The following is a 27,899-nucleotide window of genomic DNA, read 5'->3' on the forward strand; positions in this document are numbered from 1 at the left end:
GATGATTTTATTGTGATCATCTCCTCTTCCTTGCCTCCTGACATTGTAGTGAATGAACACCCTAGTTGTGCTGTTTTAAAGTTTCCTGACTTTACACTTTCTGTTCGTTCCAGACTTTGTTCATTTTACTGCAATAATAAGGCAAAACAACTTTTGCCCTGTTGCACTTCGCACTCCAAGTCTCTTAAGTTTGGTATTATTACATCTTTGTTGAAATCTGAGATAACAAAAAGCTGTGTGCACAATCTGTCGTCAACTGTTTTGACCCAACTCAACAAATTGTTACAAGGTTGCAATGATGAGCATGTCTTTGCTTCTAGGGCTCTGATTTTGCTTCGAAAAATGGGACTTGTTCCCCCTATCACCCCGTCAGATACGATGGAACCCTCTTCTAAGCCAAAAATGGCAAAAACCCCAGTGCATCGGGACAACGAAGGGGACAAAGGACGAGACAAACTGTTTGTCTCATCCTTTGTCCCTTTTGTTGTCCCCTTGCACTGGGAGTTTTTATCGTTTTTAGAATGAATCACCAACCCGTCCCGATTTTAACTTTTCCTCTGCTAAAGCTGCAGTTATTCCTTATTACCATTCCATGTCTCACAACATCATGGCTGTTGCACATGACTTTGGCATTAACCGTCTGTTGCATGAGTTCCCAAATCTGGGGCCTTGTGGTGCCATCTAAACATGCCTTATTGAACCCTTTGAGAAAAGGAAGTGGAGATTACCCATGCTTTCTGAACAGCTTCAACTTCAGGTACAACCATCCAAAATACGCATGTAAGACATAGTTTTTTTCACACGGCGTTGCTAATGTGGATTACCGTACATCAGTTATAATCATACAGTAGTGGTTTGATAATGTGGATTACCGTACATCAGTTATAATCATACAGTAGTGGTTTGCTAATGTTCTGAACGTTATACTGCACACTACACGTTGTAACTGGTTGGTGCCAACTTTGGCACCTGGTGCAACTACGCCATTTTTTTTGTTGCTTTCAGTGGAATGCATCCTTCGAGGTTTTACTCTCGACATCGAACTACCGCTGTGAAACCACCACCGGATAAAAGTGACGGCTCGGACTTGGATGATTCTGACGGCGAGAGATGTGGACTGTAAATGGATGAGCACGTTGTTTACAAATGTGATAATTTGTTGATTGTTTACCGCAAAAATGTTGGCATAGCACATGAGCACATTGTGTTCCCTGAACGTATCATGCTCGATTTTGTTTGATTTCTTCCACATTGTTTCACACGTGGCATTCATTACACGTGTTACAGGTGTACCCAAGCCCTCGGCAGCACGCAGTGTTCCCGCTGCTCACGATTTGTCATGATCAGATACGGAAGCATATGACGGCGACGAAGAGCAACCCGCAAGCCAGGCTGTATCATCCTCAAAAGCCATGCCAGAAAAGAGGAGGTTGCAAGGGAAGCACAAACGTTTATATGTGCCACCACAACAGACACAATTCACAGGATGCTCTGAACTGCCAGATATGGTGAAAGACCTGAAGACAGCATTGCAGTTCCACTACCTGTTTCCTCCCTCACTTCAGAGTGAAATTACTCTGCAGACAAACCTGTATGCCACACAGAGCTGCCCGGAAAGGCCAGCAAGCTTCAGTAGGCCAGAAATCAAGGCATTCATCGGATCTCTCATGTGGACGTCACTGATACAACTTCCACGCACAAGACTGTACTGGAATGCCAAGTTCTTTGTTCCACAGATTGGTAACCTGATGACCCTGAAGAAGTGGGAACAGATAAAGAAGTATATACATTTCAACAACAACGAAAGCCAAGCAGCAAGAGACACACCACAGTATGACCGTCTCATCAAGATACGACCTTTGCTCAACTCTGTGCGGGAGAGGCTTTTCAGCGCACCCCTAGAGGAGTGCCTTATTGTAGATGAGCAAATCTGCGCATTCAAAGGGCGTAGTTCACTAAAGCAGTACAACAACAACTTTATTTTGAGATGGAGAGTGGGGAGGCTCATCGCCAGAGGCGATACTCCACCCCATTGCTGGTGGGGATGTGCACTACATCAGTAACAGATCACTACAGATCAGTAACAGATGACTAAAGCAGTATAATCCTAAGAAGCCACACAAATGCGGTTATAAGCTGTTCTTGCTGTGTGAAGTGAGTGGTTTCCCGTACAACATTGAGATATACTCTGGTCAGGAGAACACTGCACCTGATAGGAGCTTCGATTGCGGGGCAAATGGAAATGTAGTACTGCGCATGAGTAGCATTGTACCCGAGCACAAGGGTCATAAATTGTACTTTGACAATTACTCCAGCATCCCGAAACTACAGGTGCACCTAGCAAAGAAGGGTATCTGGTGTGTCGGAACAGTGAGAATGAATAGGGTTCCAGGCTGTCCTCTAAAAGGGATGAAGGCGACAAAGAAACAGGAGCGGGGTGCATGCGACGAGGTTGTTGCAACCGTGGATGGCGTAGATATATGTTGAGTTTGCTAGGATGACAACAAGCCTCTGAATATACTGTCGACCTTCGTGGGCACTGAGCCACTGCACTACGTACAGAGATGGTCAAGAAAAGAAAGACAAACCATATCAATCAAGTGCCCGAGTGTAATTGCACAATACAGTAAGCACATGGGAGGAGTGGACTTGCTGGATGATACGAAAACGAAACAACGAACGAATCGAATGGACACTTGTTGGACGGCCCCTTACAGGCCAGACATGAACAGAAGACCGCGTATGTAACCGAATACGCGTCATGTTGGGGCCTGGAACGAGACTTTAACCGAATTGAACTTGGTGATATCTCACAATGTACGCACTTCTATTTCCGTCTGTTGTACAATAAAGTAGTGTTCGTCTGTCTTCCTAAGAGAGTAGTCATGTTTTCTCCTCTGCAGAGCAGCGCCAGTTAGAAGCGATTTTATACGAGTGACCACATCGCTGAGGAGTCACATTATTCTACTACGCTGGACTCACTGTTGGGCTTGTACCGCATCTATATCAGGAGTAAAAAAATGGTATTTCAAGCTGTTCACGCACATTGTGGACTTGACAGTTGTGGCAGCGTGGCTTCTCTACCGACGAACATTGGAGGGAAAAAAAGAAATTCAGAATTTTCCACCTTTTGCAAATTTGCACATAAACAGTATGCTAGAGAAACAGTTATGTGGCTGTCATGAAATGAATTCCCAGAAAAAGAGACGTGCTTGCTGGCATCACTTAGTGAATGTGAAATGCATGTCCCCAATGGAATTTTTGTTTTTCATGCAGGTATCTAAGGTTCACAACCTATTCATCATTTGTCAGTTGGGACTGGGGCTACCTTTGCCTGACAGATACCTGGGTGAGCTGTTCAGGCTATTCAAAGAGCATATCCATCTCCATCATATCAAGGATACTGTCGTTAGCATCTCTACGTTCCAAGTGGGCCCCTACAGTTCGGTTTCAAAAATGCAAGGTGGGAGCAGAAACCGAACGGGAAACATGGCCGAAAACCCCAAATGGAGATTGAAGGCAGAGGTCCCCAAAACAGATCGCTACAGAAGCAGACACACAACCAACGCCACCTAGATACAGAAGGCCTGCTTTTTGCCTCCTCCGCTATGTGGACATATAAACCCAGAATTCGTCTGCAACTGCAAATCGCCGTTCTGTGAATTCAAGAACTCACTAAGGATTGCAGCTTACTTGGGACCTGTAGACCTGAATCTGTAGACAAGTAGTGAAACATGCTTTCCAGAAAATCAGTCTTGAAAAAGATATGGGACCGTTTCCGCTTTATTTTAACGTTTTCCCATTTAATATGCGGGGATGTTCAAGCACTGCTCGCAGACGTCAGGGGCTCGTCTCCACAGCTATGACCCGTGAATGCTCATTCGTGATTGGCTTCCGCCATTGAAAACACCATCCTGATTGGCCGACTCTTAGCTGTTACGTCACGTCGACGAGTAAGCAGGCTTTCTCTACCTAGGTGGCGTTGACACAACCGGCTGCACCAGCTCTATTATCTAGGCCCAGGAGTCATGCGAGATGGCTTGTTGGCTGAGCAGACTGAGGACGCCCTTGCAGTGACTTTTTCAGAGATTCATGCTGTCCTCATCTTCTCGGCAGAATCCAGACCGGTGGATAAAGACCTACCCTCGAAGCAACAGGCTCTGGTTGATTTCTCTTCTTGACTTCTCTTCTCTCTGAGACTGAGGTTCAGAAGAAAATAGTTTCCATGAACTCAAAGTCTGCGAATGGCCTGGGCAAGGTCACCCTAAACAACATTACGCACGTCTTATCCGCAGAGTGGGCTCAGGCGTTGAACATGTGGCTGCGGGACCAGAAAGTCCCTCCCGATTTCAAGGACTCGATACCACTCTACGCCTCCAGAGGACAAGACCTGGTCCCAAAAAGGGTGGAGACTACAGGACGATTACCATAGCTTCCCTGATCTATCGCTTGTTTGCCTAGCTCATTCTGTCGAGACTCTCCGAGGGTACTCTGTTCAACAAATGGCAAGCTGAAGACTGCAGAACCTGATACTCCTCCAAGGAATTATGGTTGGAGCAAAGAAAAAGCGGAAGAGTCTATATGCCATTGCGCTGGACATCAGCAAGGCCATTCTTTGATCTTCAAACACCTCTAAGGCCGGGCCTGTTTGTGACGTTACCTTCGCCGTTGCTCCACCCTGTAAGCCGGAATCCATGTGAAATCCACATAGGATCCCTTCTAAGCCATCCCTAGCCACTTGCACAGCTGACCCATGCCGTTCTGGTATTTCCTGCCAAATGGTCAAAACATGATTTTTTGGCAGTCTGCGTAATTGATCGGATTCGACTCTTTGGGCGTCCGGAATGTTGCGCGATGGAGTTCTGTGTTGGACCATGCTGCAGAAACTCAAGTTTGAAAAGGGTTTTGCGTGTTTCGCTTCCCCGCTGATCCGACGAGAAGCCAAGTTTGGCTGGACAACGTGAAATGTTAAGTGACTTGAAGCTCATGCCATACAGCCAGCTTTGTGAGGTGAGAGAAATCTTTGCAAGTCTTTTGCTCCTGACATACTGTACATTTATTTATTTTTTTCTTGACGTAATGAAACTCACTTTCAAGAAGCGAATTCGAGAAAAATCGAGCCGATAAACAACGATCGTTGAGGCCAACAGCAGTGCCCACAAAGTTTGACTGCAACGACACTGAACCACAAGGATGACGTCAAATGGTATTTTTATGTGCCTCAGCTGTAACAAATATAAGTAGTATTGCTTGATCTTTTCCAATCATCTATTATACCAACTTATTTGGTTTTTGTTTCAGAAGGGACCAAGAAAACATGCACCCGTCTGCTAGAGCTGGACCTGCAGTTCGTTTGAGTGATGCGTTCTTCACCTTTGGGATGGAGTTGTACAACAAAGTATTCACGAAAAAAATTTTGCAGAGACGTTGGCCGCAGCTGCGTTGCACAATACCTCAGCAAGCAACTGCTTATCAGGACAAGGGAACTTTGCAGATCAATATGACAGCGTCTTCAAAGTTGCACCGAAAGTGATAAAACAAGTTGTAGTCCCAAATCACTTTGATAAGATGAAGGTGTCCAACGCAATGACCATTTCTAGCCACACGACAGTGGTTGTGCTGTGCACAGTAATTGAAACCTACAGCTGGCCAGACCGCTACAGCATAGCTTATTGATCAAGTAAATCAATGGTTCGACCTTGTGTGCATCCGCGACACTGTCATGGCATTGAGTCTCCACAACTGACCGAACATGAAGAAGCTGTGAACTCATGAGCTGAGACTTCATGGACATGTTCGGGCATCTCAAGAGAGGCAATGGACATTCTAATCCTTGTCAAGCCAGTGTGGCTCTTTCAACATCTATCCTGGGGTTCCAGAAACACCTACTGGAGAACTGGGAGCTTCAGTTTGTTCTCACCTCCAGGTTCACAAAAGACAGCCTTGAGAACTTTTCCACTCTCCAGCTCCAAAACCCAATTCAGACACCCCTCGAATTCAAGATGTCTTTGAAGATAATCAGTGTGTTCCAGTGCCTAAACGTGGCGACTATATGAAGTAGACGATGCTGCATTTTTCCTTGCGGACTTCGAGAAAAACACGCAGCCTGCTGTACCACAGCGACACAGTTCTGCAACATGGAGTGCCGCGACAGCTGTTGACTGACCAGGGCACAAATTTTCTTTCAAAACTGATCAAGGACGTCTGTAAAATACTAAACATCGACAAAATTCAGACCACACCCTACCATCCGCAGTCCAATGGTGTCGTGGAAAGATTCAACCAGACGCTGACACGTATGTTGTCGCACTAAGTGACCCACGATCAGCGTAACTGGGACGAGTGGGTCCCTTTCGTGATGTTCGCTTACAACACTGCTGTTCACGATGGCAATGGAGAGACTCCGTTTTATCCGCTGTACGGATGGGATCCGGATTTGCCGAGCTCCATCATCGACGCACCGCTAGAAGTGTCATACTCTTGTATGGAAAATTATCGAGAGGAATTAGCCAAGCGAACGCAGATCTGGCATGACATAGCAGCCAAGGCCCTAAAGGAGTCCGCCGAAAAACTGAAATGGCTGTACGACAAAAGAAGCAAGGAGGCGACTTACAGAGCTGGTGACAGGGTTTATCTTGGCGTTGATTATACCCCTAAGGGCCTTACAAAAAAGTTTAGTCCAAAATGGAGGGGTCCCTACAGAGTTAAAAAAAAAAACGTCCCGGGTAACGTTCAAAATAAAAGCTATGCATGGAAACGATGTACGCCACGTGCACGCAAACAGATTGAAGGCGGCGTATAAACTCCAGCCAGAATACGGTGGTGTGGACGGAGATGACAACACGCTGAGGACGTGTCAGGTTCAGGGTGTGCAGTTCCATACACAGAACACCGCTTCACAGGGTGTCCGCCAACCTGATCCTCCCATGAATGTAGCATTTGGGCCAGATACGATGCAGCCCTATCTAGCAGCTCTTGTGGAAGAAGAGTTAAATGTGGCAGCCATGCAGCACCAGCTGAATGCTAGTGGAACCATTGACGGTGGATTAACTTGTCCTGTGAGCACAACCCCCATTCGACCATGTCGCTATCCTTTGAGAAGTAGAGGTAGTGCAGGCTGCGAGTAAATGTTTTGCATTCACATTGTGTAACAGTTCGTGCATATTGTAATCCGCATAGCTATATGTATTATTATTGTGGTTAACAGAGAATAAAACAGAAAATGTGTTCATCTCTTTGAGGTATTGACTGGCTTGATCTGAGTGCATCTGCTTCCAGACATGCATTTGTGCCACACTTGCAGAATGGTGCGGAATTTGCTATTTTTACTCGCGGACGCTTGCGGATATGACATTGGAGCCCCGTGGAAAAATTAATTTTCCACCACAGAAAGTTGGAGCCTTTAGCCATACGTGTCTATTAAATGACCTGAGATGTGCCCAAGAGAGACTGGCCGAATATTTCAGTGCAACAACCAGATGTGGCTGCCTAACCTCACAGCCCAAATGGACGTAGAGCAGTGGTTCTCAAACTGGGTTCCGCGGAACACAGGGGTTCCGTGAGCTGCCTTCCCGTCCATTCACAGAAGGACGCTCAAGGTCGCTCGGCAGGCCAGAAGCGCGTGCACCACGGCTGCGGCGTTCGTTCGCGGAGCACGGAGCCACGTGACCAGTATTAGTCACCCGTTCAGTCCCCGCACGTGGAGCAGACGTGTGGAGTGCAGCGCAGAACGCCCTTTCGGTACTTTCGAGTCGGGAGGCCGACAGCAGATCCCGTATGAGTAAGAACGGCAAGTTTAGGGCATACTGCAGCAGTTACCTGCAGTATGGCTTTATCGACTGTGCGGGAAATCCTCAGTGCGTTATATGTGGCGAAGTCCTGGCGAACAGCTCCATGAACCCAGCAAAGCTTTTGCGGCACCTAGTCACGAAACATCCATCGTACAAGGACAGGACCAAAGACTTCTTTGAGAAGAAAAAGCAGCAGCTGGAAATGCAGAAGCTGAACTCAGCTAAACAGGTAAGAAAGCTGGAGATTTCTTGCAAAGTTCAAATTTGAATAGCCTGCTGTTTCTCATCACAGAAAACGTGGCCGTCCCATAGCACAACAAAAGCAACGTACCTGCTGAGCTACCGGATAACGAAGAATATGAAGCCTCACACAATATGCAAGGACCTTATTATGCCCTGCGAACAAGACGTGGTGAGAACGGTGATCGGCGAAGAGCACTTGAAAAAGGTGCAACAGATTCCGTGCTCCAACGACACCGTTGGACGAAGGATTCGCGAAATGGCGGATGACGTGGAGAACCAAGTGATCCGGGGCGCGAAAAACTCATCAAAGTTTGCCATCGCCGTCGACGAGAGTTGCGATGTGTCTGGCTGCCCCCAACTGGTGACGTTCGTGAGATACGTTTTGGATGGTGCAATTGTACAGGAATTCCTTTGCTGCATTGAACTGCTGACGACAACGACTGGAAGGGATATGTTCAACACGGTAAATGATTTCTTTGTTAAAGGAGGACTTAGCTGGATGAACTGTATCGCGGTTTGCACTGATGGTGCCAAGTCCATGACAGGACACGTGAAAGGACTCGTTGCGCTGATCAGGCAAGTGAACAATGACGTTATGTTTACCCACTGCATGATTCATAGAGAAGTCCTGGCTTCAAAAGAGCTGAGCAGCGATTTAATGTCTGTTGTCAAAGTCGTAAATAGCGTCAAGGCGAAACCCAAAGCCGCCCGCCTTTTCAAAGCGCTGTGTAATGAGACGGGGGCAGAACATCAATACCTGCTGCTCCACGCGGAGGTGCCGTGGCTTTCGCGCGGTAACGTTTTAAGCAGGGTCTTTGATTTGAGAGATGAACTGGCTGCTTTCCTCTCTGAGGATTCAGCCCTAGCAGATCCATTCATGCAGCAGTCTTTTGTGGTGCGGCTAGCGTACCTCACGGACATGTTTGAACATCTAAACATGCTTAACCAAAGCTTGCAAGGGAAGCAGGTTACTTTAGTCAGCGCTGCAGATACCATCAGGGCGTTCTGCAGTAAACTGCAGAGTTGATTGAGCCGCTTGAATAGAGCTGATTACAGCCCATTCAAAAGACTTAGTTCGTGTGAGGGCTCTCATGGTGTTTCTACTGCTGACAGGAGCATCATGATGGCCCACCTGAGTAGTCTTAGGTCTCACATGGCTCAGTACTTCCCAGAAACAGGGAATGTGCAGTGGCTTGTGTCCCCATTTCACGTGGATATTTCGGTTTTCAACACTGAAAGTGTGGAAATTGAGTGTGAGTTCTTAGAGCTGAGGGCTAACAGTGTTCTGAAAGAGATCTTTAGTACACAGGACTTGGTCACATTTTGGTTGGGCACTGCCTCAACATTCCCACAGCTATTTGACAAAGCTCTAAATATGCTTCTTCCATTTCCTACAACCTATGCTTGTGAACAGGCATTTTCAATATTGACATACTTGAAAAATAAGTACAGAAATAGACTTGACCCCGCCGCTGATATGAGACTGGCCCTGAGTGTCACAGAACCGAGAATTGATTTACTTGTTCAGGAAAAGCAGTGTCATCCTTCGCATTGATGTGCATGCATGTTTTTTTTTTCCTCTCTTTTTCTTCAGTATTTAGTGCAAAAAATGAGAATAAACCACTGTACATAGTACTTTCAGTCTGCTTTACTTCTATATCTGATGTACTGCGATGTTTAGGAACAGAGGTTCCTTCGTCCTTCTGGCTAGGTCCAAAGGGTTCCCCGGGCCAAAAAAGTTTGAGAACCACTGACGTAGAGTGAACAGCGAAGCCCTTACACAAACGTTACTTATGGTTTCGGGGGCGCAGTCCAGTTCCTACACTTGAAAGGGTGTGACGCAACACCGTCGATCGGCCTCGTCTCTGCCACTTCTCGGAAAGTGTCAGTTTGGTTTGGTCTCAAACTCTCGATCACCATCCGTGAGGGAAGGCAGTTGTACCAGAGCTCCCGAAGGCACAAGGGCATAGGACCGAAACGGCAAGAGGGAGAAAGCCAAGACACAAGGCAGCGGCCACTGCAACTGGCCAGACTGCGGCTCAAACCGTATCATGCGGCATGAGGACACAGCCGCTTTCGCCGAGGGGGGTAATGTGAGGAAGATGATGTCGGACTGAAGCGCGGGAACAAGCGCACGAAAATAAATCATTCTTTTGGGCTGCCGTCTAGCAAGCGCCTGCTCTTTCAATTCTTCACCCAACAACCCATCGACAGGGCAACGACAACGATTTGTGAGCCAGCCTTTTTACTCTGTGCTCATATTCAATGTGTGTCACAAAATTTGGTATGTCGTGTACTTCCTCTCGGCGTGGACTCACGCGTCGCCAGTGAGCCTTCACACTGCGAACTTGACTTGGTCAAGTTCTCGAAAACTTCAAGTCAAGGCGGTAGCAACCTTGAAGCAGACCTGAAGCTCATTTTAGGATGGCAGCTTCCAAAAACGACACAGTATGAAGAATCTCCACAATCAATCATCGTCATCATGGCATCGTCAATATGGCATCCAGCCTTGTAGGAGTCCATCCTATCTGTGAAGTGTGGAGGAGGAGTGAAGCAAAAAAGGAGCATGTCAGTACAGCCCATTCAGGACTACAACAAGTAGATGGGGGTGTCGACAAACTAGACTTTGTCATGTCACTGTATCCCTTGCGCACAAAGACGAAGAAGTGGCCGGTGAGGATGATATCCCATTTTGCATCCTTAGCAATGGCAAATTCATGGTTGGAATACCTGAGGGATGCCAGCGCCGAGGGTCTTCCCAAGAAGGAAGTAAGAGACATGATGAACTTCCAGGTTGATGCTGCCCTCGGCCTGATTGCCTCGAACAAGCCTGTAGAAAAAAAGAGAGGTCGTCCAAGTGGACTGCAGCTGACTGCAGGCACATACAGTTATCCTGCACAGGGAACCCGCCGTCATGACTCACACGAATTCGTTCGCACAATTCCTGGCAAGTCACTAACTTTCGGTGACATTCACAAAAAATCATGCACAGAAATCACCATAAATGTTTGATCAGCTTCGGGAATCTATGCCTCCTGTCTTGACGCCACACATACGGAATAATAATTTTGCTGAAAACGAAGCATCAAAGGCCGACCCGCATGGAGCGTGTTTCTCTGTGCTACGTGAAAAGTCTCTGTGCTCTGAGTGGATATGATGAGGAACCTTGTCTAATTTTCAAATAGACAGCCTATTTTTATATCATACAGTTTATGTATATCTAATACACTACATCTCTGAAAATTATCTTCGGTAAAATCTTAATAGCCAATGTTAGCAACTATGCCCATCATTTCTTTTTGTTTTTCACATGATTACTAGATTACTCAAATTTTATGTACTGGCTTTGCTTATTATTACTGCTTACACACATAGCAGGCTTTCTAATGATTTGCAAATGGATACCATGCCGAAATGTGGTGACAATAGGATGTTCCAGAAGTTTTACAGGATGCCCTCGACCACATTTGATAAACTACATCGCCTGGTTCAAAGTGCTCTATCCAAAGAGCATGCTGTGAGGGAGCCCATCTCCTTGGAAGAAAGGCTTGCTTTGACGATCTGGTAAACTCAACACTTCCTTCAGTATATTCTGACATGTGCCTGGCATGTGTTGCACTGAGATAAAGATAATGAAACCACAATACTGGTATAACAAGAAACACATGATCAAATGTTCAGGTTCCTTTCATCTGGGATGCAGATTAAGGACGTCGCACTTGCCTACCTAGTGGGGCTGGAGACCGCAAGGGAGGCCATCCACGTAACATGCAAAGTGTCGTGGAGTAGACTACAACCACTCATGATGAAGGTAACGTCAACATTGCATAGCAGCCAAACTTTGTTATTGTTCTAAGTTTTAATCCAAACTCTTCATGATGCAGCCACCCACCAAATCGAAGTGGGAGAAGATTGCCCTCGAGTATGCACAAAGCTGGAATTTCCCGAACTGTTTCGGTGCAGTGGACGGAAAGCATGTCCAAATTGGTGCTCCCAAAAAGTCTGGCAGCATGTTTTACAACTACAAGGCAAGACAATGTGAAGGTTATTAATGTACATGTAGGTTGCACTGCGGTACTAAATGCGATTCCTTCACGGAACATGTTCAATCATGCTGATGGCTGTGGTTGACAGCAAGTACCGCTTCAGGATGATTTATGTGGGAACACCAGGAAGAGCTGCAGATAGTGCAGTGGTTAAGTAGTCAGCCATTGGAAGATGGCTCCTGTCCGGCACATTGCAAAATGCCCGGAATTGCAAGGCTGCCAAACTCTGATGATGTTTTCCCTCATGTACTGATAGATGAGGCTTTTCAGCTCCGACAAGACTTCTTGCATCCCTATCCTGGCAAGATGCTGCCACCTGACGAGACAATCTTCAACTACAGACTGTCCCATGCAATGTAAAACACCCAGAATTTTCCATTTAAAATGTTCACGGACGTGTTATTATTTATTATGCTATAGACTATGTTCTAAGAATGCCTTCGGCATCCTGGCCAACTGTTAGCGAATTTTTCTGAGAGTCATCAACCTGTCTCCAGAAAATGTGGAGGATGTTGTCCTTGCCTCCTGTGTCCTCCACAACTACCTCTTGAATCAGAGGTTGCTGAAGGAGGAAGATCGGGCGGCACTGTTGGACGTCCAGCGAAAATCAGCACGCAACTACAGCACTGACGCAGCAGGCGTCCGCAACATGTACAAGGAGTACTTTACAAGTCCAGCTGGCGAAGTGTAATGGTGATGGAAGAAATGCCACCTGGAACCACCACCACACAGCACTGTGTGAAGAAGCCTGAAGAATTCACACCGCAGACGCGCTGAAATACGGTGGCAGAGCCGGTTTTCACGATACGAATCACGAGGCCACCATAATACGCTCAATGCGGGTCGGCCTTAAGTGCATCTATTCGGACACCATATGGGTAAACAAGCATACGACTCAGAGCCAGCGTCCCAAGAGTCACTAAATAAGCTACACTTCAGAGTATCAACAATGAGTTCCAAGAGCGAGCATGCGCCATCCTGTTTCCGTGCCACGCTACCCATGCGCACTTTAGTGCACGACGCCATGCATCGTGCACGGGTGAAATGCTCCTTTCGTTAACAACCAGCAGTTGACGGCCTTGAGCTCACCTTGACATCTTCGGGACGCTTTGGTGGACAATACATGAATGCAGAAACATACTACAAAACATAATTTCATTGTACAGTCGAACCTCTGAATAACGAACGTCTATTTAACGAAATCCTCTATTTAACGTACATATTTTGTGACATTTACGCGTCCCCGTAGACCTCAATGCATTTCTAAAGTCTATTTAACGAAATGCCTTCATTTAGTTGTCTCCATGTAACGAAAGCCGCGGGCAACGGAAAGCTTCCACACGGGTCGCTTCCCCCGTCGCGGGAGGAGTTTTGACGCTGACCTCACGTGAGTTCTCATTCGTTATTGGCGTTTCCACGTGGTGTAATCGTGGCATTCTATTGTGGTGTGAGATAGCGAAAGGAAAAAGACACGAACACGACAGGAAGACGTTCTGAAAGCTGTGTGTTCCGGGTCATGCAGCGGCTAGCGCAAGAAGTTGAAGGCAGCGACCTACGGGGACGTTGACAAGGCCGTCTGCAAGTGGTTCACGGACATACGTGCGAAGAACATTCCAGTCAGCGGTGCCGTCCTTCAACAAAAGGCAAGAGAATTCGCATGCTTGCTTGGATGCGATGATTTCAAAGCAAGCACCGGGTGGTTGCAGAAATTCAAAATGCAGCATATGATCGTTGGCAAGACCGCAAGTGGAGAGTGCCACGCCGCGGATACTGAACAGGCATCGGCATGGCGTAAAGATCGCTTGCCAGAAATTATGGAGACTTACAAGCCATCCGACATCTACAATGCCGACGAAACAGGCCTGTTTTTTCAAATGCTACCGAAAAACACTCTGGCGCTTAAGGGCGACTGCCATGGTGGAAAACAAAGCATGCTGCGTCTCACGGTTTTGCTCTGCACTAACATGGATGGCAGCGACAAGTGTGTCCCGCTTGTTATTGGGAAAAGTGCACGACCACGATCGTCCAAAAATGCTGCAAGAATCCCCATAAAGTATGTGGCGAACACTAAAGCGCGGATGACGCGCAGCATTTTCGTAGAATGGCCGAACGAGCTCAACAACGACATGAAGAGCCAGAGAAGAAATGTGTGCCTGCTTGTAGACAATTGTTCGGCGCACCACATTCAGGGTCTGGAACTAAGCAATGTGCAAGTGCACTTCTTTCCCGCAAACTGCACATCGTTGATTCAGCCTTTGGACCAAGGCATAATAAACGGTGAAAAGTTTGCGTATCGGCGTTGCCTGATCGACAGGCTCCTCCTAAACCTGAGGTTAAACTTGTCCACAAAAGTGGAAGCCTCCCATGCGGTGGAGATGTTGTCAGCTGTGTGGAAGTCAACAGGAGCGGTGATCATCGCGAACTGCTTTCGAAAGGCCGGGCTTGGCCTCTGCGAGCAGGAAACAGCAGCAGAAACTGGGACTGTGCAACCTGGGCTCGTTCAGGCGTGGTAATCTCTGATGGATTGGGAGGGTGCAGTGCCGGCGGGCGTGGAACTATCCGACTACATCAACGGTGACAGTTGTGTCGTAGCTACCGAGGAGCTCGACGACCACGACGTCATGAACTCAGTGCGTGACACGGGGGACGCTGGGGACACTGTCGAAAGCGATGGACCGGACGAAGAGCCGCCGCCTACAGCTGCTGATGTCCTCAAATCCATCGACAAACTGCGCCATTACGAGACAGCGCAACAGAACCAGGAAGCAGTGGAGGCGATCTGGACTTACGAACGTTGCGTGCTTCCGACGTTAACAAGGACGGTCCAGGCAAAGCTCACGGATTACTTTGTACGACCATGAGTGACATCTGTATTCAGTTGTAACTAAAGTACAGTACAGTAAAAGCTCGTTAATTCACGCCTCGCTAATTTGAATTTCTGGATACTTCAAACAAGTCATCGCGGTTCCGCCAAGCTCTCATACATATCAATGTATAGGGCAGCCCGTTAATTCGCACTCAAATTGATGTGGTTATGGATAATTCGAACCACTCGGCTGCACCCACGTGCTGACACTGGCAACCCTGGCGACCTCCCAGGCACGCGCTACGCGCGCAGAGCAAAAATAGGCGGTGCCCCACGAGGGGAGAGGACTGGGAGAGGAGACCTAAAGAGAGGCGGCCGAATCTCTTTGTTTCATGTTTTGATTTTGCCACGTGCAGAACGCAACCATGGCACCAACGTCATCCCGTGGTAAATACGGGGCGAAATGTTGAAAGACAAAGTGGAGATTCTGCGCGAAGTCGACGCTGGAAGGATAAGCAAGAGCAACATAGCGAAGAAGTATGGCATACCAAAAAGCACGTTGTCGACGTACACCCGTAACCGCAAAACCATCGAAGACACCTACGAAGGTAAGGGTTTCAGCCCCGTAAGGAAAAGACTTCGACTTCGATCACATGGATTAAGGAGATGAGGAGCCAGGACATTCCCGTAAGCGGGCCTATCATAATGGCAAAGGCAGCGGACTTTGCACTTCGCTTGGACATCGAGGACTTCGCAGAGTCTGATGGGTGGTACCACCGATTTCGAGAGAGGCATGAACCTTGTCTTCCGGGCTGTATGCGGCAAACATGGCGACGTTAGTGCGGAAACGTGCACATTGTGGAAAAATGAACAGCTGCAGGAGCTCTTGAGGAGATATTCGCCGGATGACATTTTTAACGCCGACGAAACTGCTTTATTTTTCAAACCTTTGCCAGACGGGACGATTGTGTTTAAAGGGGACAGTTGTACGGGTGGAAAGCGCAGTAAGGCTGGCTGCAAACATGACCGGGACGGAAAAGCTTCCCCTTTTCGTGATCAGGAAGCGGTCAAAGCCGCGGTGCTTTAAGAACATTCCAACGCTGCCAACGGAGTATACTGCCCACAAAAAAGCGCGAATGACCGCCGATCTGTTTAAGCAGTGGCTAAAAACATGGGACAGGAAGCTTGAATTGAGAAACAGAAAGGTTCTCCTCATCGTCGACAATTGTACGGCGCACAAGATGGACGTCGAGCTGAGAGCTATTGGGCTGGCTTTCCTTCCGGCAAATACGACAGCAGCGTTGCAGCCGATGGATCAGGGCGTGATCAAGAATACGAAGACGTTTTATAGACGTCATATGCTTGAGCGTTTGATCCTGTGCGGTCCAAGCAACACCGTGACTCTGCTTTTGGTGTTGCACATGCTTGCACATGCGCGGGACCAAGTCGTGCCATCGACCATCGCGGACTGTTTCTGCCACTGTGGCTTCATCGCCCCAAGCTGTTCCACCGCTCGGTACACGTGTCTGCAGGAATTAACCGATGACGTGTTCTATGAGGAGAATATTCCAGCAAACATTCATGAGGCACTGCAAGGCGTGCGCTTCACAGTTTACGTTGACGCGGATGGTGCTGCGGCAGTCTGCGGTGTCCGCAGCGATGAAGACATCGTAGCGGAAGTGTCAGGGCGACAAGAACGGGACGAAGAAAACGAAGACAGTGAAGAGGTGGAAGAAACGACGGTGCGGCCATCCTCATCACAAGTTTTGGAAGCACTTAATGTTGCCCGCCAATTCTTCAGCCATGAAGAAGGCCAAGAGGACGCTCTTCACCATCTTCGTGTTTTGGAGCACAAGCTGATGGTGTTCAGTTTTCGAGTGCAGAAGCAGCAAACAATCACTGACTTTTTTCATCAATAAAAGTTGTAAGCTTTACTTATCTTACCAGTGCTGTTTTCAACTATTTTTCTTCGCTTTTCATTAGTTCGAACTTCATTTAATTCAAACGTTTTTCGCATCCCCATGGGATGCAAATTAACGAGCTTTTACTGTACGTGTTATTTGCTAATGTGACTCCTTAATTTGCCATTTGTTTGTCCTTCAGTGTGGAGGACTGTTTTATGGCGACTTACGCATTCTACTACGCGTATCAGTGGATCGGCCGTGCTTTTTTTTAAATATTTTTTTTGCATGATCGGTTTAACAAAGTCCTCTATTTAACGAATTAAGATGCGAACATTTGCAATTTTGTTATATAGAGGTTCGACTGTACAACCAAAGTATGGTCAGCGTCGACAAGCCTGAACACACAATAGGTAATTACAAAATAAAGTCTGGAGTAGCCAAGTGGACAATACACTGTATATTTCATTCGCGGGCACTAACTAATTCGAGGCTTCAGTTCAGTGCTGACCGTGAACTAATGAAAAAGACAGCATGTGATTCTTGGTGTTTTAGTTTTTGTGTTGCACGAAAGATCATGTGTGCCATGCCTGCAGAATGACCACGTGGAACATTATTCACTTAATCATTTTTACTTCAAAATTTCCTGCATCTATAAAAGCTGGCTACGATTGGCAACAGATGCATGAGTGAACAAACATTAAGAAGAAGTAACACTTTCATTACACGTTATACATATTGGTTTACTGAAGTTGTCTTTTGAGGTATATGTCAGCAAACTAGGGCAATGCTGTCAGTTTTGGGGCACTCAGCCTCTGTATGGGTGTCAGACCTTGTGTTGTAGCATATGAAATAGCTAAATAGATGGAGCATAATGGGACCACCTGTGACTCCCCGATACTGAATGTCCTATTCAGAAGAGAGTGCCACTTGCAGAAAGGAGGCACAAGTGACACCATTTAGATAGTAGGATGTCTTTGTGTAATAGAATATGCTGACATTTCCCAAATTTGCACACACATACCTGCCAACCTGACGAACTTCAAGATCGGAAGACTGCCCGCAGCATGACAAAAGGAGGTCCGGGGCAGTAATTTTGGATGTCACTGTATTGAGATTCATCTACGTCATACATAGCCACTATCGGGTGGGGCTGCGACCCCCTCTCGTTGCTTCTGTCAACCGAAATTGCTAAGACGCGTCGTCTCCGGCTCTCCAACATTGCATTTTGTGCTGCCGCAGCTATTTCACCGATGATGGCAGTCACCTTTGTCCGTCCACACCAATGGCGCTTCATTTCGTGACATTTTGGGAACATCTTCCAGAACAGCATGGTCGCTTATGCTCTACACTGGTTGGGCTCAAACAGAATACCCGTGAAAAGGCACTTGGCACGTATGAGGAACATGTGCAGATATTTCTTCTGTTTGGAGAACGCAATCGGAGAGAACTGTTGTTGTACGAGGCTGGACTGACGAGAGGATGATAGATAGCCCGTCTTCTCGAGAAACACGGACACAATGATACACACTATCTGCCGTGACCTCCAGCCATGTGTGGCCATGCCGCAAAGCACATGTTACAGGCTATGTAATTCTTCAGGAATGTGTTGGCCCATTTTTTAAGGGGGGGCGCGGGTTTCAACTTTGAAAAATGACCAAGAAATCGATTTTTCGAAATAGCAGTTTTCGGCCCTATTATACCTGTTCTACATGGTACCGAAGTATTTTTCCTGAAAATGGACCCTAAGCACCTAAAACAAATAGTTTCGTAAGTCGGGGAAGCGCGATGTGCGCAGAAAATCCCGTAAAATTGCCTGTTTTTGAGCACCCATATCCCTGGAACGGGAGCGCTGATCGGCGCAATCTTGGTATCGTTGGAAAGCGCATTCTTTCGCTTTCAAATTCCCCGCTTCCGCTTTAATGAGAAGGAAAGCGCAAACACGAGAAGTTGGTAAGGCCCTGCGTGATCGCCGATTGACTGTTCGCGGCTGTTCGCTTGGTCCGTACGAGCACTGTGATTGGACTACTCATCCGAGTGCCATCGCTGGCGAGACGGCTGCCATCCCTCGCTTGGTCGCCCGCTTCTGAAGTTTGCCATTCCATCTTTTGCGTGTTTCGTCTTTCTTCGGAAATCATGGCACGACGATCGTTCTGGAAGACGTATGCTACGACACATGCATTCGGGAGGCGCAAGCGGAAATCACCGACCATGAAAAAGAAGACGACTCCTACTACGACGACGACTTCGCCGGAAACCGAAAGTGGTTCGCGTTGTGTTGCGCATCAACCTTCTGACCACGACGTTCGACCCGGCGTTGGTGATGATGTTCAGCAACAACCGTCTATGAGCGCAGGAGGAACTATTCAGGTGCACCTGGAGCCCAGTTTTGTGACTGCATGCCGAAGCTTCACGTGAGAAAAGTGAATCTGTGCAGGCATCGCTTAGCGCAGTGTCCGCGACCGAGCAGAAGATCAACCTGACGGGTGACAGCCAGGGATCCGCTGACGTTCCGGATTCCGAGGAGTTTATGATGTGCCAAATCGCGGAACTAAACATGCTACTGAGCAACACCCCATGCCAGGAATGCCTGGAGCCCGGCATTAGGGTTGTGCCGAGCACAAGACTCGGACTAGCAGTGAAGATGGAACTAACGTGTGACAAATGCGGGACAGTCGCAACGGGGTGGTCCTCGCCACGTAAGGAGGGTAGTAGAGCCTTCCAAGTAAATTTGAGAGCTATGCAAGCAATCAAGAGCATTGGGAAAGGCTCTACTGCCCTCACCGACTTTTGGGCCATAATGAACGTCTCGCACCGAGGTCTCCATCATAAAACATTTCAGGAGCACCTGAAGCAGACCTTTGCCCCTGCTGCTTCTGCTGCAGCCGAAAATATTTTCAAGGACGCGGTTGGTGCTGTTCGAGAGGTCTACAAGGAAATGGATGACACTTTTACCAAGAATATAACTGTCGTTTATGACGGGACATGGCTGACCTGTGGCCGTACCTCGCATATTGGTGTGGGCACAGTAATAGACTTCTACACCGGACTTGTCCTAGACTCGACTGTGCTTTCTAACTGGTGCCTGGGTTGCACAACAGGCCCAAAAGAGGACGAAGATGGCTATGCCGAATGGAAGGAGTCGCATGCATGCCAAAAAAAAACACTGACTCAAACTCTTCTGGAATGGAAGTAGAGGCTGCCCTTCAACTTTTTAGGTGCTCTCTTGAAAAAAACGACCTAAGGTACACGGATATCGTATGAGACGGGGACAGCAGGACGTTTTTGGCACTGTGTGAAGACAGGACCTACGGTTTTATACAACTGAAAAAGGAGGACTGCATAAACCATGTCAAGAAGCGTATGGGCTCCGCATTGTGCTCCCTCGTTGCAAAAAGCAAAAAAGACAAACCCCTGGGCGGACGTGGTGGGCTCACCCAAGACCTTATCAAGAAATTGACGAACTACTATGGTCTGGCACTGAGAAGCAGCGGCGAGGTAGCGGACATGCAGCTAGCCGTCATGGCCACATATTACCATGTGACTTCAACAGATGACGATCCACACCACGAGCTCTGTCCAGAAGGCCCTGCAAGTTGGTGCAGGCACCAAGCAGCCGAAGCAGATGGGAAGCCTCAGCCACCACATAAATACCGGCTGGCAAGCCATGTCGCTGAAGCACTATTTCCCGTATACCGGCGCCTCTCTGAACCTCAGCTGCTAGAGAGGTGTCAGGGAAAAAAACACACAAAATGCTGCGGAGAGCCTCCACTCAGTGATATGGTCTCTGCTGTCAAAGGATGAACATGCGTCACTGGTTACAGTGGAGGCCGCTGTGAGTGAGGCTATTTGTAGATATAATTCTGGCACCCCCCCGTGCATACACCGAGTTCTGCAAATCAATTGGACTCCAGCCCGGTGTTCATGCACTACGGAGGTCTTCCGAAAAGGACCACTTGCGTCGCAAGAAGGCGTCCAAAGCTCACGAGACTAAGGCAAAGAAGGCAAAGAAGGCCCGTGACGAGAGCAACAAGAAGGATTACAATTCTGGCGCTTTTTAGTGTAGCAAATGTTGTTCAAAACTTTGAAGCCTGTTTTCTCAAAATAGGTTTTTTCACTACTTGCTCTGCTCGTGGAGCAGATACAGTCGCCGTCCGATTTTTCGGACTCGGCGGGGATCGCGCAAAAGTCCGAATAATCGAGCAGTCCGAAAAAACGAATTTCGCTTCAAAATAAACTTTACTAAGCCCTAGTAGACTGGAAAAATTTGTCGATGCTTTCCTAACGCGCTTCCAACTCTACCTGATAACATCAGCTTCTATTTCCCGAAGCGACATTTTGTCAACGTACACTGTGAGAGGCACCGCCGTCATCAAGTCTGCAAGTCGGCTTCACCTAACGCATGCGTGTTTTAGGTGAAGCTCGCTTTACAGCGCTGTAGCGCGACTCGCGGGCGGACAGCACGTGCTGGGCCGTTGGCCAAAAACGAAGACGCAAAAGCGCTATGACAGACCTCTTCTACTCAGAGTAATGGAAAATGAACAATCATCACTGCCTGTTTTTTTTCCTCAACATTTTAGTTCGTTGATTTCTTTCGATACGAATTTCAGATGATACCAATATTTTCCGTCACCCCAAGAGAGAAATTCGCGTGTTGGGCAAACAGAGTCAGAAATATCGAGCGACGGAGCTGCACGGCGTCCGAAATTTTTGACGTTCTCATACATCAACTCTATGGGACCCGCGACTGTTCTGCGAACGAGTCCGAATAATCGAGCACGTCCGAAAAATCGGGGTCCGAAAAATCGGTCAGCGACTGTAGCTCCATGACTAATGGCGCTATCTTGGCCCTGTTTGTTTCGTTACACTCTTGGAAGACTGGTGCTCTTCGTCACATTCTTACTTTTTCAAGTTGGACGACCCCAGATTTTTAGCACATGTATTTGTACACAGAACAGACTGGCTGGTTTTTACCACACAATGAAAAATGGCAGGTGAAAATTCTCGTGTGAGAAGAAAAATAAAGGAAGAATGTCACTCAGTGAAGGTATCATTTGGGAGTACACAGCAAGTTACAGCCCGCTTCTATCATAGTTTGTTAGGTCTGTAGCCCCTCCACAAGCCGTGTAGATGAAAATAAAAAATTTATATTAAAAAATCTGCAAAGAGTATCTTTTTGAAACTTTTGCAGAGTTATTCCAGACACACCACAAACATTTCCACCAATTTTCATCAAGATTGGACCAGAAATAAGCAAAGTTGGTCTCGAAACCCACGTCCCCCATAAATGAAAATGAGAGAAGAAAAGCTTAAAGCCCCAGTTTTCCGGGAGATTGGAGGGTGAGTCCATAAAATCGGGAGACTGAACGAAATTCAGGAGTTTCCCGCATAATCGAGAAGTTGGCAGGTATACACGCATACTTCAGTCTTGTTGGGTAGGGTCCCGTGGCTATTATGGGGGAAACATCCCATGTCCTCATCATTTTTCCATCATTTACTGTTGCTGTTGCCAATTTTGTAAATGCACTAAGCTGTGATATTGCCTAACCATACCATAGTCTTTGTACCACATTTCGTATTTCCACATATCTGTATCACTGCAAAATGGTGTGACACCTTCCAGTAAGCAGTGTGTTAGTTATGCAGACAGATACAGCAAGCACTGAAAGTAGTTCAACCAAATGGTTCCCCACCCAAACGATACGTCCCTGTGATGCCACACATATCATTCAGGTTACGAGCTGCTTTGTTACAACTGTCTTGGACACCGAGTTACACATTGTATACACACAAAACATGGAGGCAGACGTGGAAACCTACCTAGTTTACCTACCTTGCAACAGTGACTGCTGTGGATTAAGCCTACCTGATACCCATGGGTCTTCATCCTGCCACTGTACCTTGAACAACCATAGAGCAAGTTCCTTCGCTGAAATAAATTTAAAGCTATCAATGAACCCTACAGTGCACACCCTAGAGTCATCAAGCAGAACAATGCGTAACACTCAGCAGTTTCCAGTAGGGTCACAGTCAAATAGAGTCAGCTATGTAGATGTCGCACTATTTCTTCACAGTCGGCTCAGGGGGATCCGCTATGCACTCAAGCACTGGCTGGACAATACCTAGTGATCACTTTATCAACCTGCAGCATATACGTCCACCAGATATTGTTTGTTTTTCAACACACGGTTTCATTTGATATACTATACCTCTGCTGCTTCTATGGGGGTCCTAGTCCCCACATTAAAAAAAGTATTGGCCACTCCACTGGTTCTAAGTGCAACAGCATAAGGTGAGCGACATAGTATCACTTACAGCATACAATAATGCAGTTTGATGGCCGTAAATTCAACCATAGCAATGTACAGGCTTACACTACAGAAATGCAGTAACTGTGATGCTTGGCATTATATCCTTCACAGAACTACCTCACATAGGCGGAGCGCTTAAAATCTGCCGAAGGGGGCATACACATAGGTCAGGAAGGGTTTCAGGGGACTTATCGGGTACGCACCTCCTGGGAAAGTTCCGGGTGAGCGCAGACCCCCAAGCAGTCGGTGCCCATGCTACCCTTAGCACGGAGAAAAGTATTGCATCATATTCACCTAAATAAAGTGCTATCGATGACGAGGGTATGTTGGCGCAAGTTTCCATATACAGGGCTCCCCGAGATGAAGTAAGGGTCTGAAATGAAGCAAAAATAGGTGTGTCCAATTCTGTAAGAGTCAAAGTTCTGCTGCAATGTTTATTTTGCACATTTTTCAAATTTCAAGGCACAACGTACATTTCTGTTTCCTTTCACTGCTAATAAATGTGTGGTCCCAAGTCTCTTCCAGTCAGCCAGCCACCCCCATTTTGTTCCCTATTATTTGTATCTCTGATAACATGCACATAGCTATAGGGTGCAACCTGCAGCAGTAGAAGGCACTTGTTGATATGCTGGTTTCAGCCCATTTGTAGGAGGGCTACGGGTTCCGAGTTATGGCTCTAGATATGGAATATCTCTTTTCACACTGCATGGCTGGGATCTTGATAATCCTGTCGTTCATTTAATGTATCAATTATTTTATGTTTCGGCTCATAAGAAGGAAGGGATTGCAAGTTTGCCTTGAAGTTACAATTTTGAATGGGTAGCATTCTGGCACATAAGGCCATCCTGCTGACAGGGATGACAGAACGTGTGAAAGGAAACTAGAAGTGAATATTTTGTAAAGTAATTGCAGCTGGGTTTCCTCGAATAATGCAAATGCAAAGTGCGGAACATGTATGTATTTGTCTACTCTACATGCACATCCTGTTAGCACCGTTTTCGAATGTGTGACTCGACAGAAATTGAACAAAAAACCAGGAGCATGACATATCCCCTTTTTTCAATGTAACGCCGCTCACACAGGGTTTTCATGCAGAAAAAGCAGATTTCACTAGTCAGACATTGATGGTGATGCCAGGCGGAGCAAAGTCATCTTAGTGCAATGGAGCAGCTAGGATCGATCTTATCATGTTGGTAAAGGAGCGCAATCATGAAAATAATGTTCTAGATGGCCAGTATAATAGGACTTATTAGATTGGTACACACGTTTTTCCGATTACAACACTCAATAGCACCGCTGACACGGTCACGTGAGGTAGAGGGAGAACATGTTCCTTGAGTGGAAGTTGAAGTTCCTGTCCGCAGGAAACATAAAAAATGCCCCGGAAGAAATGTTCCCAGAGAAAATGTTCCTCGTAACAATCACTAGAGTGGGCACGAGGTTGTGAAGCAAGTGATAAAAAGGCACCCACACACAAAAAAAGGAGGAGGAAAGAAGACTACAAACAGGAGGTACCCTATAGACCACTTTCTGTTTACAAACATGTGGCGTCCCGAGAAGACCGGTTCGGGGTTATATTTTGCTCTGGTTGGCAAGAAGCGGGAAAAACGCGTCTGCTGATAGGCCGAAAAGGCTGATAAGGTTGATAGGTGCCCACCAGCATGCTTTGCGCGGCGGCGAAACGTAATCGATGACGTAGGAGTGCAAGTGGTCTATACTGCGATATGCTGCAACGTGGAGATAGTGTGTTTTGGGCCAACTTCGCTCCACGCAATTTATTTGCGCCCCTTCGAAAAAGAGAAGGGATAATAATACCAAGAGACACTGAAAAAAAAAAAGAAAAAAAAAAGGGCGACATAAAGGAGGAACCTGATGATGGTGATAAGCGTTTAAACCATGAGAAAGTGTTCTACAATACGGAAGGCCTGTGGACGAAGCTCACTTCCCTCGGCCACAGAGGTCAGATGACGGTTTACAAGATAACAAATGAAGAGTCGACGACTCACATTTAGTCGTAGAACCGTGGCACAGAAAATTGTGCCATGGGGAAAACCCATGCCAGCTTCACTGTTTCAGCGAACGTTCCCCGTGAAAGTGGTCAAAGAACTCACTCAGGTCATCTACCTTGTTCACAGGGGTCATAGGTTTGTCTGTGGAACATAAGAGAAAAGCTTAGGAAGGCACAATTACTGGTAAGATCTGTGGATACAAGGCAAGGATAAAAGGCATCCTACTCTGAAGGGATTTGCCCAGAGCGCGGGGTAACAAGAAGTGAAGTGCATTCACCTTGGCCACACGGACCATGGTTTCATTGTAGGAAAAGGAAAAGAAACGCTCAGCAGGACACACTGGTACTTTCCTCTGGACCATGGTAACTTGGCAGCAACCACCACGTCCCTGGGGGCACCCTTAGGTAAGTAGTACCTGCTATGCTTTTAGCTACCTTAATTATTTGAGTCGTTGTATTGTCAGTATTGGGATCCGATCCAGACTTTTTCTTAGCACACTGTGGAAAGCCTAAGCCCACATGGAAATACCTTCCTGCATATATTTCAGATCAGCAAAATGAAAATTCTGAAAACAGCAAAGGGCAGAGAAAGCTTGACGTTCAAAGGATATCAGTACACGAAGCAGAAGCTCCTGAAGACTGGTACCCGTTGGCACTGTGTCCACAGGACAGGAGCTTGCTAAGGGGCAGCAATAACGTCTGCTGGTGGAGTAATGGTCTTGACCCCTCACTATCATTCCCCAGATGTCAGCAAAATCAATGAGGAAGGTCCGGATGAAGATCAAGGAACTATCTCATTGTACAGTGGCGCCGCCTGCTGCCGTGATTTCTCTGTGCACGGTAGAACTTACAAGGGAAAAGAAGCATGCTAAAGGGTGAAGAAAGCATCAGGCGAAGCATTCGACAGCGGTGATCATCACGTTACCCTCCTGTGCCGGCCAGCCTTTCAGACCTTATCGTCGAAGAGCCATGGTCCACAAATGAGGGACTTCAACTAGAGCACTTCCTATTCTATGACAACGGCGCAGGCAGTGGCAACGAGAGGCTGCTAATTTTTCGGTCTCCTGTGTGCCTGAGGATTTTGGCATGTAGCAACCTGTGGTTCATGGATGGGAACTTTGACCTGGTGCCTAATTGGTTTCGGCAACTCTACTTCGTACTTGTACCTTTGGGGCAGAGTGTAGTTCCAGCAGTCTTCGCCCTCATGGTAAGCAAGACAAGGAAAACCTACGAAGAGTTCCTGAGGGCGACAGTGAACGCATGCGAACGTTTGGGTGTTACCCCAGACCCGGAAGAAGTCACGGTGAACTTTGATCCTGCAGCCATCAATGCCGTGGGGTGTGTCCTTCACAAAGACGAGGTGTTATTTTTTCCACTAGTGACAGAGCACTTACCGCAAGATACAGGGCCTGGGGTTGGTGTTGACATACAGGGCCAACGCCGACATCAGGCTATTTATGAGGAAGGTGGACGGCGATAAAAGAGAAATGAGTGCTACTTTTCAGCTACTTTACTAAGAAAGAGGTGCTACTAGTGAAGCAGTACCTGTTTGTTACTCAAGTAGCAGAAAAGTACAACTTGCTTTTCTTTTATCGCTCGCTTTAAATATAATTTCTGGACACGTTAGAGCAAACACTCTGTATGTCTCTGCAGCCAAATGAGTAAAAGGGGGATAAGTCGACTAATACCCTAGTCAGACAGCATTTCAAATGTCAATTGCGAGAAATGGACTTCGGCCTCTCAAATGACCTTTGTTCGGGGGCGCCTGCCAGACAGGCGGGAAAGAAGTGCTCCTCAAGTGACTGCCCTCACAGGCTCCCTTTTTCGGTTTCGTTTTCCCTGTCTGCTGTGGAAATTTGAAGTTGGTCTGTGCGCCACAAATCAAGATGCAGAAGCCATATGCACTTCTCTAAATAGGATCTAAATACGTTTACACAGTTTCACTACATTATCCGCATTTTATAGGTTTTTCTACATTCAGCTGCGAAGGTAGCGAGGGTACAATGGCATAACACCAAGGGGATGAAACTCGCGAGTTCCTTTGCGGGCTAAAGTGAGGCGCTGCGAGCCTTTCGCGTCATCAAACGTCATGAAACGTCAAAACTTTTACGTCGAAGCACGAGTTCTCTACCGAGAGCATCCCATTGGCTCCTGCGGCCGCTCCTCTGGTATGCGAGCGCTCATTGGTCGGTTTGAAATTATAACCTCTTCGTGGCGCGGGAAAGCCGGCACCGCCGTGTCTGGGGTGCCGGAGCGGCCGGAGCAGGTCGCCGTAAAGTTTCGAAATATATGGTGCAGCAGGGACGCACGCAAAGCATCTTTGCCGGTGCCGCTTTGGATGGTTTTTAGTGCCCGTCGATACCGACTCTGCAAAAGTCGAATCCTCTTGGATACTTCTGCAAGTAAATTCAGTGATAGATAAGTGGAAGGCAGGACTGCTTCGCTTGCTTGGCGCGACAACGATTCAAGAAGCATCTGTGTTTTTCCACTCGATGGCAGGTAAGTCAGTTCCTATTCCATTCTGCCGCTTAGAGTAACATAGCATAGCACCGCACCTGTGGCATATACGCAACATTTCGGCCGGTAGAATTTTTAGTTTTCACGTTTTCTGATCCCTGTTCTGGCCTCTCTTGCTCAGGTATCAACTAGGTACTGCTCAACTCATATCTGCTTCAGAAAAGCATCTGCATGGACGCAATAGAATGGATATGCCACTCTGAGTGGTTGGAACATCATCTTTTGGTTTAGCAGCAGCACAGGTTCCTTTGTGACGGGTCAGCCTTGACATGTGCCA

General features: G+C 47.2%; 2 protein-coding genes and 1 long non-coding RNA gene across 3 annotated transcripts; 2 read left to right on the forward strand and 1 right to left on the reverse strand.

Annotated features, from left to right (window-relative positions):
• The first annotated feature begins 13,794 nt into the window (after window positions 1-13,794).
• Window positions 13,795-14,592, forward strand: LOC135374583 (tigger transposable element-derived protein 6-like). The gene has a single exon (XM_064607527.1). The coding sequence runs from the start codon at window positions 13,795-13,797 to the stop codon at window positions 14,590-14,592; it is 798 nt and encodes a 265-aa protein (XP_064463597.1).
• A 1,315-nt stretch (window positions 14,593-15,907) lies between these two features.
• Window positions 15,908-16,804, forward strand: LOC135374584 (tigger transposable element-derived protein 4-like). Its single transcript, XM_064607528.1, has one exon. It carries the CDS (start codon window positions 15,908-15,910, stop codon window positions 16,802-16,804), a length of 897 nt encoding a protein of 298 aa, XP_064463598.1.
• A 2,392-nt stretch (window positions 16,805-19,196) lies between these two features.
• On the reverse strand, window positions 19,197-26,452 carry LOC135374591 (uncharacterized). The gene is made up of 3 exons (XR_010416997.1): window positions 26,272-26,452; window positions 23,392-23,470; window positions 19,197-22,715 (listed from the first exon to the last, which is right to left on the reverse strand). It is a non-coding gene; the product is annotated as an uncharacterized LOC135374591 (long non-coding RNA).
• Between the last annotated feature and the right edge of the window lie 1,447 nt (window positions 26,453-27,899).

This window comes from Ornithodoros turicata, unplaced genomic scaffold (assembly GCF_037126465.1).
Source record: "Ornithodoros turicata isolate Travis unplaced genomic scaffold, ASM3712646v1 Chromosome85, whole genome shotgun sequence".
Taxonomy (NCBI): Eukaryota; Metazoa; Arthropoda; class Arachnida; order Ixodida; family Argasidae; genus Ornithodoros; species Ornithodoros turicata.

Bases quoted from the DNA above. Each gene is read 5' to 3' on its own strand.
- LOC135374583 (XM_064607527.1), top strand. From the start codon at position 13,795: ATGCAGCATATGATCGTTGGCAAGACCGCAAGTGGAGAGTGCCACGCC.
- LOC135374584 (XM_064607528.1), top strand. From the start codon at position 15,908: ATGACCGGGACGGAAAAGCTTCCCCTTTTCGTGATCAGGAAGCGGTCA.